The sequence below is a fragment of the Dermacentor andersoni genome, chromosome 10 (genome assembly GCF_023375885.2).
Source record: "Dermacentor andersoni chromosome 10, qqDerAnde1_hic_scaffold, whole genome shotgun sequence".
NCBI lineage: Eukaryota > Metazoa > Arthropoda > Arachnida > Ixodida > Ixodidae > Dermacentor > Dermacentor andersoni.
In genome coordinates, this window is record NC_092823.1 from 95,575,165 (window position 1) to 95,597,604 (window position 22,440).

Sequence of the window (22,440 nt, forward strand, 5' to 3'; positions counted from 1 at the left end):
ACCATTTTCCGTGCTCCCCAGTTATCTATCTTATTCTGAAATACCCAGGAAATGGTGTCGCTCTGTCCCTAAACAAGCGCTCTAACAGTTTTAGAGAATTTGATATATGCAAAGAAAGCTTTTCAAATCAAAGAAAGTATCCGTAAAACCACTCAAATATTTTTTTTTTACGAAGACTGAAGTGAAATTGCGCAATTTCGAAATATTTTGAGGCGTACGTTTTCAGTTTTGGAACAAGGATCTTTCCGTAAATTTTGCCTGATAGGTAAACTAAATGCGATATTCCATGCGATATCTCAGTATGCAGTCAACGTTTTTACATGCGGTCCTGCACAGTTATTACATTGTCATTGCTTGTGAAATCATTGCTTGTCGAAATGTTGGCTCCAGTCCGAGACACCGCTTGTTCGACCATTGTTGGTCACTCCAAGTCTCAATCTACATGCAACTTTATCTCTTATTCGCCAGCAAGTTTGGCTTCTGTCCATTTACCTTCAAGATGCACATTAGCATCATGGTGGCCTTCGCGCTATCAGAGCTCTTCGACCATGGTCCAAGCATGCTTGCTACCGAGAACGGTCTGTTGTCTAAACGGCTGAGACAATACCATGCTGAACAAAGCCTTTATATATAGTCTAAAGAGGCACAAAATGCACTACAATAGTTTCATCGCATTCGAGCTTGCGACGATACTTGAGGGAACGTTGATCTGCGGTCAGACAGAAGCGCTTCAGTGGCTAGGCAGGATTTTGTCCACTGTAGTACGAGCACGCATCTACCTGAGCTTTTGCAGTTGAATGCTTTGCAATTGTCCATGCATAAGTAGTTCCAGGGTTCTAACAAATTAAAAAAAAAATATGCCAGGCGTGTTCACTTCTTGGATATTATAGTGCGCCTTGCTAACCTCATTCTTTTACTAAAAGAAGACACAGTGGAATGAGAAAGCTTCAGGGCTTGTATTTGATGTTTATAAATTATGGAAATGCTGTATTGGTCAGAAAACAATCAAAGTCTGGCTGTTTTATAAAAATGAGTTAAGTATACATAAGGCCCGAGCATGCACTTTATCTTCCAATCGCGCCAAGCATATCAACGTTTTAAAGTCGTGCGAGTACAGTGGAGCGCACTATGTTATCTGCATAGCGCTGGACACAGAAATTAGCTCAGTGGGCTAATAAACACTCTAATAACAGCGCCTAAAACACTGTCAATGAAAGCTGTCGCCTAAACGGCAAAATAGGCAAAAAACATTCTCGCGCGAATAGAAATGGCTGTTCGTAATAACGTAGAAAACAATGAACCCAAATTCACTAATAAACAGCAGTTACAGGATATTATACACGAGAAAAATAAATATAGAGCACAATCCACTTAACAGTCGCCAAAGCCTCTGTGCCTTTGAGATAAAGCGCTAAAGAAGCGTTCTGTGTAGGTATCGCACTGGAGACATTTGCCTCAATGTTTTATCGTAAAACATTACTCCCATTTATAGTCCACATACTTAGTCTGGAATTCCCGATCTGCGGCTTCGAGAATGCCCTGATCGTCTTTCTTTTTCAATGGCTTGACGTTGTAGTTGTCCTCGTAGACAAAGAAGCGCGATCACAATGCCGTCACATTCGGCTGCTCCTTACGCTACGCCCAGGAAAAGAAAACACTGTAGCAGGTTCTGCGTCACAGAGCTGGGGCACTGAAAAGCGCTGGTGAACTCGACCATGTTGAGAAGCGGCACGAGGCAGTGAAGCCGAGACTCCTGACCCGCGTCCTCGGCGCTGCACGTGAGGAGGCAGAACCGGCGAAAGAACGTGCGCTGCGCGTTCGCCCAGATGTCCGCATAGCGCAGTTCCGGTAAGGTTCCCGAGTACCTGTTCTTCATGGTGTCATGCGCGATCCGGACGGCGCGGGCCCAGGCGAACAGTTCCAGACCCTGTCGGACGGTCAGGTTGGCCGCGTTCATGAGAGAGGCCGAGCTCGCGGAACGCTGGACACATTCGACGAACTCCTTCACGTTCAGGTTGTACCAAGACGCGCCGATCCTGGCGGAAGGCAGGCCGGCTTCGAATACCGCCTTGGAGAGGAGCACGCCGACTGTGCCCATGTCAAACTCGAGCGGCACCTTGGTCGAGTACAACAGCGGTGGTCGCTGCATCGCCGGAGGGAGCAGGACGGCCTTCAGCAAGCGAGAGTAGGTCGCCTTGTGGGCGAAAAGGGATTCGCCGATGAGCACCTCTTCGAGAGACGGCGGGTCCTGCAGACGCCTCGTCGCTTCCAGTGCCTTCAGGGACGTGTAGAAGTTGGCAAAGTCGGTGTTATACTGGACGCTACTTGGCACGGAAGCGTTGGCCATCGACGTTGGGAACGAAGATGAGTAGCCATACTGCGCGATCAGCGTGACGTCATGTAGGGCTGTTAGGACGCCCTCCTTGTCTGCTTCGTCCAGGCCGGCATCCAGTAGGTGCTCCGACGACATGCTCCGGACGCTGTCAAATATGGGCCACGCGCGCGACTTCGCCGGCAGCAAGGCTTGCGTCATGTTCAGGAACACGCTGAGCCAGCCGTGGATCATGACGTCTTGGCTGGCGGCCATGCATATCACCTCGGCTTCTTTGGGCTCATCGTACAGGAATTTGTTTCTGTAGTAGAATCGGCCTACCTCCATCGCGATGTGAAAGAAAATGTAGATCAGTCCGATTCTGCGGTTCTTTGCGAGCAACTCGACGGCTGCTTTGACGTGGCTCAGTTCTTGGCACATCACCGGCGTTTGTTCGTTGATTGTAGTATCGCCGGTCACCATAGAGTTGACGAACTGCACCCAAAGCTGAGGCTCCACTTCGTCCAAAATTATGGCGAAGTACGACGCGTTGACCGTTTCCGCTGTCGGCAAGACCGCTCCCCTAAGCGCTGCTTTTTTGTCGTACCTGAGCAGCTCCGAAACTGTTGCGTTGATTTCAGACTTGCGTATTCCGGCTCCCTGGATCTTACTCGCTTCTTCGAGCGCTTCCTTGAAGAATTCCACCAGCGCCGAACTGTGTCCAGGATCCTCTAGTTTCTCGGCCAGCGTCTGGCCTCGGGAGACGTACAGGGCGACTTCGCTATCGCTGAGCCTGATCAGCCTGACCTTGAACAGCGTAGAGATCCCGCGCTCAAGGGAGAGCTGGACGATTCGCCTCAGGGCATCCGCTGTACTGCGGAGCTGGAGAACGTCGCTTTCGCTTCGGTACTCGCGGACGAGCCGCTGCGCGGCATCCTTGTGCGTCCAGGCTACGACGAAGCTGCCACACGCGGCATGGAAGCGCACCATAAGAGCCTCAGCGCGGGCTGACGCATCGCCACTTTCGCCAGTTGGCTCAACGCCTTTCCGAAGGAGCGTCGCGTAGAGTTCATCGATCACTCCCCGAGCAGCCACCTTGGTCAGGGTGGCCCCGTCGATGTTGCCGATGTGCCACCGGCGACAGACGTGCCGGTAGAAGTCGGTGCACGGGTCGATGGCCGGGTCGAGCAGCGAGTCCAGGTAGCCGTAGGCATCGCGACACTCGTCGCTGCCACAGTCGCCCTGCGGGTGACGTTTGGGATCTGGGGACCAGAACATGACGGCCAGGGCGACGATGGTCAACGCCGCTAGGGCACCGAAGCTGCCGTAGAAGACGGGGAAGCGCGATACCTTCTCGGTGATGGAGGTGAGCGGGATGAACTCTCGCAGTGTGGTGCCCCCAACTGCGAGCGGTGTATAACAAAGGGGATGGCGTAAGAGCAAGGTAAATATACTTGATGGCGAAGCTTCCATAGAAGCTTAAAGCCCACGTGTTCAAAACATGGCGGTTCATCGGCGGTTCATGGGGCTTAGCGCCATTGGTACGAGCAGGGAACACTTCCGTCGGAAGAAAAAACAATGTGACGCCATATCCGTTAAAAACAGAAATGGCGTCATTTTGTTCTCAAAGGCGTGTAATGTGCTTTGGTGGTCTGCCATAAGAGCTGCATATTTAAATGCCCCGCCATTCGACTTGATGGGTGTTTCGAGGTTTCAGCGCGGAAAGCGATGCAAGAAGACGTCAGCCGTACGGGTGTTGAAATCGCACCCCTGAACAGAACATACTTTCTTTGGAGGCCAGCTAAAGCTTTAAGTGTAGAGTGCTGCTTCTATCATCGGACGCCAAGCCCGTTGGCCTGTGCAGCCGCACGAAAACAATTAAAGTAAGCAATTATCTGGCGGTCGTAACTCACTACTTTTGACTGAACATGTTGAGACATGATGAAGCTACCCGCGTCACCAAATTTAGACACACGTAGACTAGCAAAAGAGCACAACGTGTTAAGGGGGCGTATTTTAACAGGTGAACTTTACGAGCGCACCTTTATGAACACTTCATGAGCTACATTGCTTTGCAAGCGATAGTGGCGTCGATGCCCCGTCTTACAATGTACCCTAAAACAGGTATTTACTGATGATAATGAAATAAATTACAGTTCTGTTTTCCTTACTGGTCAGGCATATATAGAATTGATAAGGAATTTTATTTTCGTTGAATGAATGTAACTGTGTCTCGCTTTAATTAAAAAACCCTTTTTGCTTTCCCAATATTTGTTCCCTCCAAACATAGTCGCGCTTCAATCGTTGCTCCCATAACCCCCCATTCTGATGTCGGTGACAATTTGTTCTCAACCACTTTACGCCCTAAGCTTCGCGACTTATTTGGACTGACCTTGGTAAGAGTGCAGTCTGATTGGCTGGCTTCGCGCGCATTGTTTAAAGGAGTATTAGGCGGGAATAATGCAATGACTGTATTGAAAAGGTGTTGCATTTTGCGCGTCACCAGTGGTACGAGCGTCGCTCTGCCTACTTTATCACCCAGGTTTGGTGACTTTGAAGTGCGGCTGATAAATGAAGGAAATCTCCATAAATGTTCACCTACTGTGGGTCCCTGGGCTCAAGCAAAGAACTTTGCGATATTGCTGATTGTTTCCTGTGGTAATCTTGTGCCACATTTTGTTAAATGTCTTGTGAGAAAATGTTTCTTTTCCAACAGACATGCAGTAGCCGTTGGCACCTAGAGGCGCCGACATCTCCTATTACCTTATGTAAAGGAAAAAAAAAAAACTAATGAAATCAAGCTGAAAGAATCCGTCTGCATACTCGAGCCCTAATGTTGCCTTATCAGGTCGTCACATTTTTTTTTTTTCGTTAAATAAAGCTTCAAAGCATCGAAACACTCCATGAGGCCGCATACTACTTCGCCTTTTCTGTCTGCCATGCCGCCAAAGGCGGCCCGACACGTCACCTTGCGCCCGACTTACTCGGCCCAGAGTACTCGGTTGCAGTTTTAATCCATGCGCACTTTTTCGAATGACCACCCAACGCTCTTTGTGAACATTTTTACCTCGTAAACGTGTGTAACTCTACTCGCTTATTACAACACAAACATTTATCGTCGGCAGTGGCTCTTTGCTGTCGAACCCGTTGTTTTTTCGGAAGAGCGTGTGCTGAGCACAGAGAGCGTGACGATGAAACATGCTAAATTCTGTCATGACATGATCACTTGTTGGGCCGACATTACCTGCCTTCAGTTTTATCCCGGGACGCTCCCTCACAGTTCTTTGCTTCCTCCAGGCGCGCCTAGCATATATCCATTGTTATTTACCCCTTTCAAGCTGATACCGTGGGCTCTGTCATGTTTGATCACATGGTGACACGTGCATTGCTTGCCTCATCTGCCACCGTCGCCCCCGTGTACAGAGTGGGTGTGTAGAACGCCGGTGCGGCTTAACAAACATCTGTTTGCGGAGATATCGTAGACGTTGACTGGATGGCCGACGCGAAGCTTTGGCCACAGCTTCCGAGAACATGAAAAAGCGCTTTCGGAGCTGATTAAGCTATGCTCGAACGACGCGAGCAGCGTATATGGTGCTTGCTCTGAAAGCGAGACTAAATATGTATTCCAAGCTATCTAAACTTTCCGCTCATAAATTGAATCAGGATTAGTGTGTTTCGATCTTCGTTCTTTATTTTGCAAATGTTTTGAAGCAGCGTTTTGTCACATTTCTTAGTAAATTTGCTCGGTGCGATCACTATCTGATTATTTTCTGCCTAATCGCTCGCGGATGTGCTCTGTTCCGACAGATTTGTTTTTGCTGCGCGTAAGGCTTCAAACGTAGCTGTTTTGCGCATTGTAATGCTTTGTAGCAAAGATGTATTATCACTAGAAACTCGCTGACTCATGTGGAGCGCCACGAAACATTCAGCTTCGACCATTCGTGCGCTATTACTGTAGTCCTTCATTGATTTTGCAGATATGGTGCGCATATGTTCAAGTGTGGGCCCATTCACTTATTGACACGTTGGCGATAGAATGGGCGTTAGTTTCCGTCCCAATTGATACATCATGACTAAGAGGCATTTCCGACAGCCGATCCCACAGAAGCAAGGTGGAAGCGGTAATGGTTTCGCATTCGTGCGCTGTCGCTGAGGTCACGTGCGGTGCGCCGCTGAAAGCACCGTCTCGTTTCTCTAGAAGAAACTGCTCCATGAAAAGGGTCAATAGGCAAGAAAAAAAAACGCAGCATTGCCCGAAAGGCGAAGCTCATTGGTTGCGATAGAAAATTAGTGGACAGCTATACGAATTAAGTACAGCAGTATTATCGGCCTTATAAACTTGGAACTATAGGCATACTGACTAAATTAACAAGAATTGTGTCACGCGCGTACAAGCAAACATGTACGCATCTCACTCGATGACGGCGGAAACTCGCTGTCGAAACGCTGGAGTGAGGAAGCGCGGCAGCAGCAGCGAGCGAATCGACCTTCGTGCTGCCAATGACTTTATCGAAACGGTCTTGCACTTTGCACGTCACCAGTGGTACGTGACGTGAACCCGTGACGTGACCTGAGTTGCGAAAACGTTGCGTGCGGCTGACTCTGTCCCCGTCGCAGATGGCTTACAAGGTACAACGGCCAGGAGGAGAACTCGCCCCCTCCCTGCCCTCCCCCGGGAGCCTTTCGCGCGACGGAAGACGGCGCGCTTTCTCTCGCTTTCCTCCATTGCGTGCGCGAGATTGAGCCGCGATCGCCGGCTCATCCTCGCAAGATTTCACTAGCACATACAGTACACGGTGCACAGCGACAATTTTACCGCCCTTGGACTTTATACGGAACATCACGGCAACGGTAGAAATGCGCCCGGAGTGTCCGTATAGTTGCTATCGCAATAATAAGATACAAAGGAGGCTGTTAGTTCCCCCGTATATGGCTAGGGAGCCATATACGGGAACATATACAGCCATATACAGAACGATATAGAGGAACATCAAAGGCTGTCAACGTCATGCGGCTGTCAACGTCACTACCACTTTTGTATACTGAATGGGCATAAAATCGTCTTCGAGACCTTAGCGTCGCGCGTGGCCTTTGCGCTACCTGATCTCCAAGACCGGGAATGATATGAAATTTGCATTATACATGAAAAAACCCACATGTAGCGAGCAAGGAAAAGTTGAACTAACGCATTAATCTTAAAAAATTACGTTCTGAGGTTTTACGTGCCAAAACCACGATCTGGTCATGAGGCAGGCCATAGCGGGTGACACCGGAAATTTGGACCCCCTGGGGTTCTTTAACGTACACCAAAATCTAAGCACACGGGTGTTTTCGCATTTCGACTCCACCAAAATGCAGCCGCCGTGGCCGGCATTCGATACCGCGACCTCGTGCTTGGCAGCCTAGCACCATAGCCACTAAGCAACCAGGGCGGGTCACGTTAATCTTAATTCCGACTTCGCTAATGCTCACACCTATGACAACACACCGGTAATACTCACAGCGAACAAATCCTTTCTGCGGCGTCTGGTACGACTCTCGGACGGTGGACGGCGACGACACCCGCTGCGTTCCCAGCTGCGTTCGTTCATTGAGCAGCGCTTGCATGAAAATGCGTTACAACTCGGATATCTAAGCCATCTCACTACCGTGCGATGCCTAGCGTAATCGAACGCTGGCGCCAGCTGTCACGGCCACCACAGGCGTACTTGCCGGTGGGGGCAGGGGGAGGGGCAGGAGGGGCAATTCCCACTCTCTCACTGTCAGGAGTGGAAGAGAAAAGTAGGCGATCTACCTCCCCCCTCCCCCTCCCCCCCGCCCCTTGCCATACACACACTTTCAGAAGCGGGTACTGCCGGCTGCACACTGGAAAATCCAACAACAAAACAACGGCTGAGGCAAAGTTGTCTTTAGGAAGAGCGCCCCATTAGTATGCTATTTTACTACGTATTCATTGCTGAGGCAGCGAAGATCGTCTTTCCGGTCTCGCCGCCACGCGCTGTAACAGATCGCACTCGGTCGGCCGAGGTACGAGCCGCCTGCGAGGCGCGCCTTGTCTTTGTTGGGGTTATATAACCGAACTGTTGTTTGAAAACACACAAAAAAAACAGCTTTGGTTTTTCTCACTTAGCGGTCTGCAATCAATGTGGCCGTTATGACAGTTTTGTCGCAAGACCTAGCGACTACCTTGTTAGGTTTAGCTACAAAGTTTTCTGTTAAGCGACCGGCCACTTTTTCGGCGACTTGAATGAACAATTGGGGGCATTTTAGCGAGTTCGAAGTTAGGAAAGTTGCTGCAAGAATGGCCTCCGAGAAGGAAGTAAATTATTCAAGAGCTACATGCAAGTGGCCGAGACTCCCTGTATGATGCATAGGCACCGCGACTACGCTGAAGCAACGGTTTTGTTTTCATATTGGTAGTCTTTACATTTTAACTGGGCTTCTTGGCGCGGTGATCAGTCCCAGAATTCACATTTCGCTCACTTAATTGACGTTTTTTCTTAATTTTTTAAAAGGCCGGCTTGAATGAGGTGAATCACTGCGGTTTGCGCAGTATAACTAAACGCTTTCGATTGGTGGACGTTCGCCAGCGTAGCAGTAAGTTAATTTACCGTAACTAAGTGGAATAAATTTTGTGTTCAGATCTGTAAGACAGAAGGTGAATAAGACTGATTGACTGTATAGAAAGGCGAAGATACCGCAGCACCTGAGCTCGTTAATGCGAATCTGAACAAACTGCTTCCGTTTCGCACCACTTTCCTACTAGCCAATACTTCACGGTGGCTTTCAAGTAGATCAAGCGTGGAAGCGTAGTATTTGACCTGCAAAAAGCTCAAGTAGTTGTCATCGCCGTGTTCATAACATGCCGCGAAGAATTTAGTTCTTCTTTCACAAAAGCCAATAACCAGAAATGTTGAGGGTAATTAGGCTATATAAGCGCTCTTCCGTGCTATGAAAACTAGGTTTTTTGTGTGCTTTTGAATATCGTTGTATTCGTAACCTTACAACCTCAAAGTAAACGCAGAATATAAGTTGTCACATGCGTTACGTAGACAGTTTAGTAGCACAACAACACGGATTTAGAAAAGGATATTCAACATCTACTCAGCTAATTGAAACCTTTCTGATAACGCATCAGCAATTAAAAATAATAACCAAAGTGACGCAATTTGTATGGATTTCCGCAGAGTATTTCGCAATGTGTCTCACAGAAGGCTGTTTATAAATTAAATGAAACCCTCAAAAATACACATTTGATAACCTAGTTGTGGGCCTACCTAATAAGCCGGCAGGAATATGTTATTTACAAAGACTGCTCTTCAGAACGACTTTCAGTAGACTCCAGCGTCCCTCAGGGATCTTAGCTTGGGCTACGTTTATTTATCATATTCATCATTGATAAAGTAACATACATTTCAGTTAAAATTATATTGTGCGCTGATGATTGCGCCTTTTACTCGGAAGTGAAAAGTGCCTCTGGCCGACACAAGCTATGTACTTGCAGAAGGTCGTGGAATGGTGTCAATTACAGCAAATAGAAATTAATTTCGATAATACTGTTGTTACTATTACCGTGAAACCAAAGACTTTAGGTATTGTGCAAATAATCTGCTTCTTGCTGAAACAACTATCTTTAAATGCTCAGGACATTGAATCACTAACACCCTTCATCGGTCAAAGCACATTGACCACATTACACCTAATCCAAACCGAAAATGGTTCGCTCTCCCAATAAATCTACTATTATGAAACCCTGCTGTTCAGCTGCTAGCATATAAAATTGTTGCCTTACCTATCGTTGACTATGCTTCTATATTCTGGGATCATTTTACTAATGCTGGTACTGACCAAACAGAGGGAAAAAGGCTGTCTCCTTTACATATACAATTTTGGACTCTCTTCAATACAGTGCTTTTCACCAAGACTAATTTATCTACCATATCCCAGAGGAATTTTTTACCAGCTTACTAAGGGGTACTACGACACTGATACATCAATTTTTCTTCATCCGGACATGCCACCAAAAAAAAAAAAGCATAACGTAAGTGACTTCCTTTCGTACCCTGGTATATTTCCTCAAGTACTCCTTCTTTCGAAGTGTTGTTAAGGAGTCTAACAACCTCACTAAGGATGGCGCTCTCCAATCAATTGATCACTCCCCTGTATCGAAAATAGTGTCGTGAGATCGTGCTCTTCTTTTTATTTTGTATGCTGTTATTTGTATCTCTATTTGCTACATTTCTGCAGATCCTGCAACCAGTCTTGTTTTCTAGCTCACCCTGCCTAAATTCACATTGGGAATTGCAGCATGAGTAAATAAGTAAATACAGTGTATAAATAAATAGAGAAATAAACAAAAGAATAAACAAATTATTATCTGAACAAAGGCCCTTTACGCCGTGTTTCTGAATTCACTGTATAACCATCTCCTGCACGAACATTATAACAACAAACGTCTAGGTAAAAGTTTACATCACGTTAGCTTATACTATAGTGTTGCAAAATGTATAAGCTAATTAGAATACACTTGACAGTGTATTTCATTGACTTTCTTGTCTCGATTCAGCGACATGATACAAAAAAGTGTGGCGACACTCAATTGGAATGATTAGTTATATGTGATTAATAACCACGTCTGTCAATGACAAAGTAATCCTCACTGATGCATTTTCAGCCTCTTCTAACGCCATATTATTCGTTAATCTCATCTCTCTCTCTCTCTCTCTCTTTATATATATATATCCTAGCTCGAAAAATAGTTGGTACGCCACTGACAGAGCGATGCTTTTGCCATGCTTTTGCCGTACCTGTAACATGTAACAGTGTCGCCTGTGCAGATGGCGACACTATTTTGTTTAAAGTATAATCGTCATGTTTTGAGTGGTATCGCTGAAGGGGACTCCAGCTTTGGATTTACTGCAAACGAACCTAGCAAGGAAGGTCCAAAATAGTGGTAACTCGCTGTCAAAATTCTACTGTGCACAATCTGAGCGAGAAAGCAGCTTAGCGTAAAGTGGCACGCATATCTGGCGCGCCTATTATGCTACACATATTGTCTACACGCGAATGGAGCAACGTCAATACGCGGTGGCGGTGACAGAACAGCACAACCTGACAGAGCAGCACAACCTGACAGAGCTGTTTGTGGACGCGTAGAAGTAGTCCGAGAAACGTTTCATGCAGGACGAGTTTCGTTCGCTTTGCAGTGTGTGCGATAAGCTGGTTTCGGTCCGACGTACATCCTGCGTCGGAGAACATATACAGTTTAGTCTTGAAATTCTTACTTGCAATTGGGTTAGTTGGTGCATATCGAACAGCAAAGAACTTAAGCGCCAAGAACAAAATCACGGAAAAGGAAACACATGGGATAGGACGACTGCGTTCCTGCCTCAAGCGCTTGTCCTTTCTTTTATCTCTTACCTTTCCCGTGATAATGTGTTTCACGTTAAAGTCCTTTACTTTTGTATAGGTTATGTTGAGTGAGGCGCTGTTTACAAATAAAATTGGTGCCAGACTTCCTTGTCGGCAATATTTGTACACTATATACTTTTTTCTATTATAGCAGGGCTATAACGGCCGTGAAAAAGTAGGTACACGAATTCAAATTTTGCATAGATAAAGCAAACTTTTTTCCCGTAGTTTCATTATTATCAAAAATTCTTGATCAAGAAACATGATTACATCGAACGCTATTCAGAAACAAGTCGCCATTTCACCCGACAGAGGAAGCAGTGTCAGCGATAGCAATATATTAGACTATCACACGACGTAAGGCTACTACATTTATCGACACTATAAACTGTATTGAATAACACTAACTCAACACGTGTAGTGCGACGGCCGCTGAAAGACACACAGGAACAGCGTTCACTCGATCACCCCGACCAATCGCGGCCACAGACATTGGCATGATGAGAAGCGCAGGCAGCGGGGACCACGCGTGGTCTTTCGAAAAGCGAACACTTCCGTGCTGCTCTGACTGTTCGAACTGTACCTTGTGCGTGCCGCCGAAACTCACGTCACCTCACGTGATCTCTAACATCGAGCATGCGGAAAAACGGGATGCACCCAAAAGTTTTCTCGGTTCGCCCTCGCTGGCTTGCCCTGACACCCGTAGCAGACCACGTGATGATTGAGCTTCCCTACGAAAATTACTAGAGGTAACGCTGTGGTGCTGCGATCTTCCAGCTGCCTTGGGAATGATGGGTAATACGCGGATTTGTCTGATAATTGTGTTCATGGCTTCAAATTTTGATATGGCGTTATGTTTTATTTTTCTTCAAGGTTGTAAGCAATCGCAGTTTTCTAAGTACGACAGGGTGGAAATACTCTGCGGACATACATAACCATTGCGAAATATGTTGTTATAACGCGATATCTTGTTCAAAATCATCATTTTGCAATGTCAAGATGCCGTGTGAAGCCAAAAAGGGGCAAACTCTACGAAAATCTATGCACTACGCACAGCAAACCACACATATCTCTGCGAAGTATAAGTTTGCACCGATCTCTGCTAGGCATTACAAACAGGTATGTCTCTGCCATAAAAATCTAGAATGTCTAGAGTATGTTGCTTTGAATTACGAAAGAGACGGCTTATGGATTTTATTACATGACCTCTCATATAAGCTGTAACAACTTGACATTTACACTCTTTTCCAATCCACGCATGCGCAGTTGTCTTCCAAGAGCCATTATTTTTCATTTTCTCCATGACAGAATGATGATTTCTCATTTGTTCGAATTAAAATGTCAAATTATGTGTAGATCTACACTACGTATTTTCTGGCACAATCTACCTTTAAAGCTTTCGTTAATTTGATATGGCACTTGTGTTTGGTGAGCGGTAGAAGGATGAGTACACTCAGCTTTCTCGAGCGCGCTCATAAGCATGTTCATGTCCACACGGTGTATCACATCATGCGGTCTAGGCGTTCTGCCCGCTGCATCTGTCACGCGGCGTCTGCTGCGAACGTAATAGTCATCGCAGCAAACGTTTCGCAAAAGCCCCTGGTAAGCCGGGCAAACATGCATGTCCGTGGCAGTCGCCGCACGTGACCTATGCAATGTAATTATGACATGTCTGCCCTCTAACGAAAATGTGTATTACGTTTCACACATCGGGGTGTGACAAACGGGCAATGTTTCTGCAGAACGTTATTGACGGCCGTTGGTCACTTGTAGAAAACGTGGATCTTTAGTAGAATTGAGAAAAAAGAACGCCTCGTGGGTTTGTCTTAGGTCAAATGAACATTTTATGGATGTTAGTGCAACTTATGTGGTTTAATGGTCGCATCGTCATCATACTGGCCGAACCGCCTTACTTGACGCTTCCCCAAATCTAGCTAACGAGTTTCCTTTAGCAATTATTTATAGGAAACGTTATGCACGTTACCCCCGACAGAAGGCACGCGAGCTGCCTATGCGCCTATGGCCACGCCGGCCGCGCATGCGCCGTCGTATATGGGACAGCACGGCGACGGCATGCGTAGCCCTCCAGTGTACGTGCCAGTTGCTATCGCAATGAACCAATGGTGTCACAACACGCAACGCTGTATGGCAAGCTGCCCCAGTATGCGGCTGTTGTTAAGCTGCAAGTTGTTGTTGCGGCTGGTGTTAGCAAGGCGTAAGGTTGACAGCTTCCCTTACTGTGGTTAGCTCATAATGTACTAAATAATCATGTTTATTGTGGGAACGTTGTATTTCGGAGTGGTGTACTATGTAGTAGATGGGTGAATTTTAACATTGAAATAATTGTTATGTCTGAGAGCAATTGCCAGTTTGCCTTTTGTAACGGATTTGAGAAGCTAGACATCCTTGAATAGTAAAATATTTATTCAAAGGTCCAAGCGCGCAAAGCCCCGTCAGAACGTCAGCCTTAACATTCGTTTTGAAGAGCGTGGACATGACGAAACCTTTATTTTAACACCCACTTCCACAATGCGCTGCATCCATCTAAGTTTTTGTTGTTGTTCCATCGAGGGGGAATGAACGTCACGAGAATAATTTAAATTGGGACACGCAAGGCCGTTTATAGAACTTCGAAAAACGTATTCACGAGATAACGCTGCCCTGCACTGTTCTCCACAACCTTCTTCAGTCGTTGAGGAAGTTAGGAAGGTGTGACTTTGGCTCTGGAATGTAACTTTCGCTCACCTTGGAACACCGGGCTTTATCGAAGGCCGAGACGGCATTCGGCGATGGCAGAGCGTTGTCCACGCTGGGTGCCGCGCTTGTCAGTGGCGCTTGACTGATATCGGTACAGGATGGTAGGTGCACGTCTCTGTTGGCCTTCGGGTTAACGGGTGTCTGTCCCATGTCCACACTCGCTTTAGCGTCTGTGACGAAAACGATAGCCTTAGATAAGGATGTGTTTACAAGCTCAAAATTAGTTGCTTAACGTTGTTAAATGGCAGCTCGAACTAAGCATCCTCGGGAGCATTCGCAGCTCAAGTAATCGTCACAAACACAGGCACTGTGGACATGCCAGAAATGGGAGCGTGTATCACCTATGTAAGCGCCAGTTTATTTCACATTGTCAACTGTTGATAACGCATCCACAATTTTGTCGTCACTTCGGACTTCAGTATGGGCTCGGGCTCGTTCTCGAGCAATCCGCCCAGGTAGATGAATAGTAGTGTTTACTCTAAGGCCACGATTTTCATTATACACTCCTACAAGGAGTTTTCTTAGGCTTGGCCTATTTTTCTTTCTTTTTGATCATCTTTACTGATGATAGATGAATATGCTAACGTGAACTGATTCACTGGTACGAACTTCGCGACAAGACTGGGCACAAGGAGAGAAACGGCGCAAAAAAAGATGATGTGCAGTGGAAGACACAACATGGGCGCTTCCCCATTTGTCGGACTTTTTGCGCTGTTTTTATCGCCTTCCAAACATGCACCAAGTTATCTCATTCTTCCACAATAAAGTAAGCACAACAGAGAAGCGAGTGTTACAACTGAGGTCCTCTTAAAGTTAAGAGTTCTTATATTATACGGCCAAAGTCCCATGATGCAATCGCGGCTCATAGATAGGCGTATACCTGTAGATATTGGAGCCGCATTTTACCACTTCGTTTCTCTTTTCCTACGCAACTTTTTGTCCTCTAGTAAATTCATTTTATATCTACACTCGTTTGTTCCGTTTGTTACCCCTTCTTTCTTTGTTACTTTCTTTTCTTTTAAGCAATTCGCACAGATGAATTTGCACAACTCGCACAGCTGTGAACCCTGTTAATGGACCAGTTCGCCAAGGTGAAACTGATTTTTACAAGGTTTTTTTTTTTTATGGGTGAGACAGAGAATCGGACTGCGGGCAGTACATGGAGGATGCGTTGACTGAAAGCGATCGGAAACTGTCCAGAAGCAAGACTGCTGCACTATTCGGCTATTCAATGAAAAATATGATATGCTCCTGTTCGCACCTGCGGGTGGCGCTGGAGGATTACTGCCACCTGCTGGCCGTGAGTCGTGGTTCGCTGCAGGAGTGCTGCTCGGTGATGGTCTTGTCTGCGGGCTGGACCTAGCGGGCTGTAAGGCAGCGACTGCAACAAGTCCACGAAATAAAAAAGGGGCCATTGCAGCTACACTAAGTCAACAGAAAACGAAGCCTTGGTAAGCATACAGGAAATTAACTATGTTTTTAACAGAACTAAATGTAGAAGTAATAAAGAAACGGGAGAATGATGAAAAATTTGGCAATACCCGTATCACGACGACTGTCGACGGTAAAATGAGCCACACAACGTATTGCGGTCGTCGAAGCGAGTTAGCAATGAGGCGTGTTCCACAGCGGGACTCTTCTTTCGCACTTCCCTAAGAGCACTCGGCGCCATCTAGTCCTGCCTCCGCGAAGTCTGGAATGGCATCCGAAATGCATGGCGCACTTGACTCCGAACACTCCCTTACGCATTTCAACCCACGGCTGTGCGAACACTGAGGAAACGCGTCGACGCACACGACAGTCGGGCTCCCCTCTCGAGCTTCTTTCTCGACGCGCTGCGACATCTAGTGGCGCGGCCGAGAACTCGGTGCGTGGCCTCCGAGACGAGAAACGCGGCGCGCCGGTGCCTGCGAACCCCGCGAATTGTCCCCTGGCTTGCCGCACACTCGGAGACACATAATCATTGCCCCAAGTTGACGAGACGTTCATTCAAAGAGCGGCACATGGCCAGTGAATTCATGGCCCAGCTTGCCAACACGTTAGCGCGAAATGCGTTCATTGAAAGGCGGCATGAATCTACCCAGTGCAGATGTGGCACAGCCTGCTTATGCGTCGGGTTGCTGTCCTTATAATGAAAGCTTGTGACGTGGGTTCCTATCAATATCGGAGAAATTTGACTTTTTTTTTTCGTCGATGCAGAGCGGTACATTCGCAAAGGCTTCCCAACCTGGTCACTCAAATTGACATCAAAGGCGTTGATCAATTCAGGAATGAAATGCACCTTGGGCGCTATAACATAAAACTATTCCAAACTTGTCTATTCCAATTCTGCGATCTGCCCACCGCGATTGGCCAAAACTTTTTTGCACCACCCCCACTTCACCTGTATGTCACGCAACGTCACGAAAATCGCGATAGCTTCCCATCTGATATGACGTGTACACACTGATTATGCATAATTTGACCGAACAAAACAAAAATAGTTATTTCTGATTCGACGCCTTTTCGCCATTAGCCCTCGGCTATTGGTCAAAAGTTTTCGGGCTGCACCCACTTCACCTGCCTCTCACGTGACGTCACAAAACCGCAAAAAGTTACCGCGTCAAAGTGACGTGTACGCGTTAAAGAAGCATTAACATGCCGAACAAAAGTGAATTTTCTTCTGAATAGCCGCAGCCTGCCCCGTTCCGAAAAGAATAAAAGATGGCTGCCGCCGATCGCTGAGGCACTGGCTACTCACCCCTTCCGGAGAGCATAGATTTATTTGCGTGTAATAAAAGCTTCTGCGTGGCCATGGAACGTTTTCGAGAACTTTCGGCACGTTTACGACCTCGTTCTGACAACTCTTCTTTGCTGAGGATCCGTTTTAGCGTCATTTTTAAGCTTCCGTTGCATGCCGCCGTGATTGTCGACGAGCCACCGCAAGCTAAGAGAAAGCGGATCAATCGCGGACGCTGGCACCACCCTCTTCATCCGGTTATCGATATTCAGCGCAGTGGCTCGGCCCGATCGAATCCCTCTCCACTTGAGCGTGCTTCTCGCCTCTTGTGAGCCAATTAGATAACACAAGCCACTCAGTGCAGGCAATGTTATTCGTTTTTCAAACAAACAAAAGTGACCTCCTATGAAAGAGGGGAGCATTTGATTGGTTTGTTCAGACAACCCTGCGGGTGACCGCCCGATGCTTGCGTCGGCGGTTACGCAAATTTGACGTCAGGAGATTGGAATAAAAACATATTGGAATAGTTTTACGTTATGCGGCCCCTGCTGGCACATACCCAGTGACCAAGTTGGCACCAAAGAGTTTCATTAAAGATCATCAAAGGCCGAGTGACACAATCCCAGTGCTGGAAGTCGCCGTCAGAGAGTTTTTTCGAAGCGCAGTGCCTACCGAGACCCGCATCTACAGTGACCCATCTCGGCGTGAAAGGGCTTCGTTGAAGAGACGCACGTATGTGCACATAGGCACGCACTTAGCGACCAAAGTTGATCTGATTGTTCATTTTTGAGCCCTGCTACCTCAGTATAAAAGCCCTTTGCGCTAACCATTCGACCACGGACTAAATAATGACCCAGGCAGGCGGGAAAGCGGTTAAATGGAAACGTATCTGTACATATAGATTGATAGCCACTGGATAGTGCGTGAAGTACCTAAGAATGCTAACGCATTAAAAGTCCGAAGTACTACTAGCCCCTGGTGGGAACAGAACCCACGTCTTCCTCATTACGTGTTCGATGCTATGTCAAAGGAGTTTCGGTGGCGACTGTCCTCCGTCAACTTTCTTTATCTGTGTATGTGTACTGTGAAATATGAGCGGTAGCCATCGCCACTGAACGTCACCGGGACGGATGTGGCGCAAACATTTAGCCGCTGGCGTTTAGGAATTACGTAAATTATGCTCTGGAGCTGCAGTCAATGGGAAACAGACGATCTTTTCTTACGGCAATACGACTTTTTTCGCGAGTAACTGATGACAGGTGAGATCATAAGGCAGATGTAGCGGAAGGCATAGTGTAGAATCGGATTGTGCGGGAAGGTTCAATATGACAATGCGTTGACTAGAGTGATCGACTGCCTTTAGAACGCATACTGCCACATTAGTTCACCACTTCATAAATATCTCTAGCTTTCCCGTTCTTACCTTTCGGCGGTGTTTCTGGGATACTACAACTTGGTGGCCGGGAGTCATCCTTGGGTGCAGTACCGCCATCCGGTGAGCTTGCTGTCCTGGGATTGGATCCAGCGTCTGCAAAGAGAGCGCCTGCAATACGTCAGAATTTTAATTTCGCATATAAATGCCACGTAATATGAAGGGATATGCGTCTCTGCTGCGTCTTCTCTAAAAAGAAAATAAAGATGTCGCAGAAGGCGTGCTATTCCAACTGTTACGACGCAATGATCGAGCTTTTCCTATGGCGGCTTAAACTTGTGACAATGAAACATTCACTTCCCACGTTCTGAATTGTTGAGAATCGTTGACTGGCGAGCTAAACGAGAACACCAAGACTTTACGGAAGAGCGATCGAGTGTATAGTAATGCGGAGAACAATTGATTCAATTTGAATTAATCTGAATTAACATCATCACGTGCTCACACTCGTTCTTTCCCAGAACTTCGATCGATTGTAATAGCTTACCTGCATCATTAGTACGCTTCATTTACTTCACTCTTATTGAAAACGCAGTGTCTAAAATTCATTCAGTATCAGTCGTGATACGTTGGAGGACCTTAGTTCAGATAATTGCTCGTATTACAGTATATTCTTTGTTCATCAAGTTGCTCCGTCGTGCCATAGTCCTTCTGGCTTTGTTTTTGAACTACCGTCACTTCTTTCTTAATGCCTTTTATGTATTCTTTTACTGTGCATTCCTATTTTCAACATAGAATTTTTATTTTTATATTGTATTCTCACTTCAGTAATGTACTAATATGGATCCTTCAAGGTAATACAAATAAAATTAAGTAAATAATGAAATTCCACAGAGGTGGCGTGCTGTGTTCCTTGCCTGAATATTACACTGTCAGGAAGCTCAAAATGCTGAAACGATTCGTTCGCCAATACAGACCTGCTTATTATTGACAACTTTCACTTCCTTCACGGCCTGCGACATAATCGCGAAGCTTCACTTAGTATCACTGAGTTGAGATGGAGACCACTGTGCCATTTTCATGGGAGGTGATCGATTATCGTTACACTTGACATAAAAAAAGAACCCTGGTTGTCAGGACCCACTTGTGATGAATGTCTAGCCCGAAATCATTCGCAAAGCAAACGCAGTTTATTTGTGATCCGCTACAGCAAATTGAGTGGACCGTGACGGTGCGTTCCGTTTAGCTTCGTCGTTTTTGCAGCCAAACGTATGCTGCGCATCTTTGGAGACATTATAACCCTACACGCGTGAGTTGAGCATGCGCCTCGATACATTCACAGCATGATGGTGGCAGTGCCCCTTCTATTGTGCTGTCGCACGTATTCCATGCCCTTTCTCAACTGTTTGCCTGCCGCCGAGGATAGGTACTCGATTACCATGTAGCAAGCCAAGGATATGTATACTCGATTACCGTGCAGCAAGCCAAGGATATGTATACTCAATTACCGTGCAGCAAGCCAGGGTTCGAGTGATCGGAGGGACTATATTTCTCCACGTGGTGACGGTACCAAAGCAACGTAGTTAGACCAAAGGAGGTAGAGCAGCCAAACATACGTCCACGGATTTAAAATTCCACAAAGCTTACGTGTTATGTTCCTTCTCTGCCCGCTGTGCTGTAAACAAGTTCGAACTTCTAACATGATTAATTCGGATAGATGAAGTCGCGTACGGGTCATCATCATCAACATCAACCTGCTTTATGTTCACTGCAGGACCAAGGCCTCTTCCTGCGATCTCCAATTACCCCTGTCCTGCGCCAACCGATTCCAACTAGTGGCCTCGAACTAGCGGCCCCGCCTACTGAGTGAAACATACCCATTCTGGGGGATGCGCCAAGAATTTTCGCTTAACCAGTGGTACATGCCCAGTTGCACATACAAGGTGACCCAGGGCGTCTATTCGGGCACATACCTACTGGAACATACTGAGGGCACCGGAATTTATAAACGGCAGGTCGCCAACAGCCACAAACCGCAAATGGTGGAGATTAGACAAAGAATAAAGCTTCGCTTCACACCGCACGTGGTAACCCCGCAGGCCTCTCAGCAAAAGGCAGCGCGACATACCTGAACTTAGGACGTCAGTGTCTCGCCCATGAGCCGTAGACTCCGGAGAGCCGGTGGCAACGTGGTCCCTGACTCTGGCCATCGCCGATGACGGCTCCTGGAGGTGTGGCTGACCAGAGGCCAGTTCATCGGCTCTGGCTCCGGTGTCGTGCTGACGGGCGTTGGCCTTGGGCCAGTGCCGCGATGAGTGACGGTGCGAGGGTGCCCTTTTCGGGCGCTGCCGGTCCGTTCTGCTGGAAATGGACTTGGTCATCTGACTTTCTTCGTCGGCATTTTGCAGAGACTTTTCCTTGAATACCGTAGGCTCCATCAACCTGGTAAGAATCGCTTCCTTGCTTGCTTTTTGTTCTGTATTACGGCGCACCACTGTCGGCCAGGAACGCAGCACGAAGTTCTTCCTCTTCTTCCTGGTGACAGTCGAGCGCGCGCGAAGCACCCCCAGTCGCACGATGATGACAGCAAAAGTACAGCGCGTACTCGTTGAAGAAAATTGACGATTGACCATGAATCCGGTGACGAGGGTAAAACACGCTTTCATGAAATATGCATTTAAAGCTCAATAAGTGAAACGAGGAGAAGCAAAAAATAAAGAGTTTGATTCAGCAGTCGGACGCGGATGGATTGTAAGGCAGCGGGGTAGGTGATTTGGCTAGTTGGTGATTTAGCAACCTCTTAGTAGGCTCGGCCTCTCTGTACCGACGGGGGAGTGGCCTGCATCAGTCCCAGACTGATCCCTCAGGACCTAAATAAAGTTATTCATACCATACCATACAGTCTCCAGAGCTTATTCGGTTCCCGGGGTTTGAACACACTCAATTTCGTTAACATTTTTATTACTTTATTTTTGCTTCCGAAGTTTCGAGCGCGATGTTACAAGTCGCCGAGATATCTTGATAGTTAAGTCATAAGGATTTAGCGCAGAATAGAAAAGACTGCGTGGAGTTCTGTGCCTGGCAACGAATTACGTCAAACCTCAAACGTCAAATACTTACTGAGTGGCATGGCCTGCCGTTGACGAGCTTGTATTAAGCAGTGTGGAAATACTGCTGGAGAGCTTTAGGATAAGGCCAGTCAGTTACAGTCTCTGACTCAAAAGACTGACCTCCTCACTGCCTGTGGGACTCGGCGCGCTCGATCGGCCCTATTGTGTCCAAGTCTCTAGTCGCACACGGATTGGTGTTGGCAACCGCCACGCATTTGGCTAGACTGTCCCAAATTTCGGGTTACAAGAATGTCTAAATTATCAATTAGTGACGACCCTGTCGTGACAACGATGTACCCAGGATCCTGGAGCCGTGGTGAGAGAAAGAGCAGGATATCCCATGTCCCATATCCCATGCAATGCCCTATTGTTTTGCAGTAATGGTAGCAGTGCTATAGAGTAAAGATGGGAATGGGTGTAGTGGTAATCTTAACAGCACGCCGCCACCCATAGCGCTGCTGCAACAACATTGAAATCAGTCGCTATGCTGTTTCTTTTATATACGAAAGACTGGGGAAAGTCACTTCACACGCCGCAACCTGCGTCGACAAGGCACCTTGCCCAACAGTAATCTTTACCGGGAAACGTATCGAGAAGCGCTACGTGCCTCGCATTGTTGTCAGGAGCGCCTTATCGTCAATTATGCGGTTCGTATGACGTGTTTGTTATTTATTGAAACGTATGCTGTTCCGTATGTAGCATGCGTGACTCCAAAGATGGTATGCGCCGTTCGCTTCACTTTTCTGAATGCTCGGAGCCT

The 22,440-nt window shown here is 47.0% G+C and overlaps 1 protein-coding gene across 1 annotated transcript; it reads right to left on the reverse strand.

Moving 5' to 3' along the window:
• Positions 1 to 631: 631 nt before the first annotated feature.
• Positions 632 to 14,633, reverse strand: LOC126543551 (uncharacterized). The gene is made up of 3 exons (XM_050190662.3): positions 14,468 to 14,633; positions 7,813 to 7,888; positions 632 to 3,714 (listed from the first exon to the last, which is right to left on the reverse strand). Exons 1-3 carry the CDS (start codon positions 14,627 to 14,629, stop codon positions 1,631 to 1,633), a joined length of 2,322 nt encoding a protein of 773 aa, XP_050046619.2. The 5' UTR covers positions 14,630 to 14,633; the 3' UTR covers positions 632 to 1,630.
• Positions 14,634 to 22,440: the final 7,807 nt, after the last annotated feature.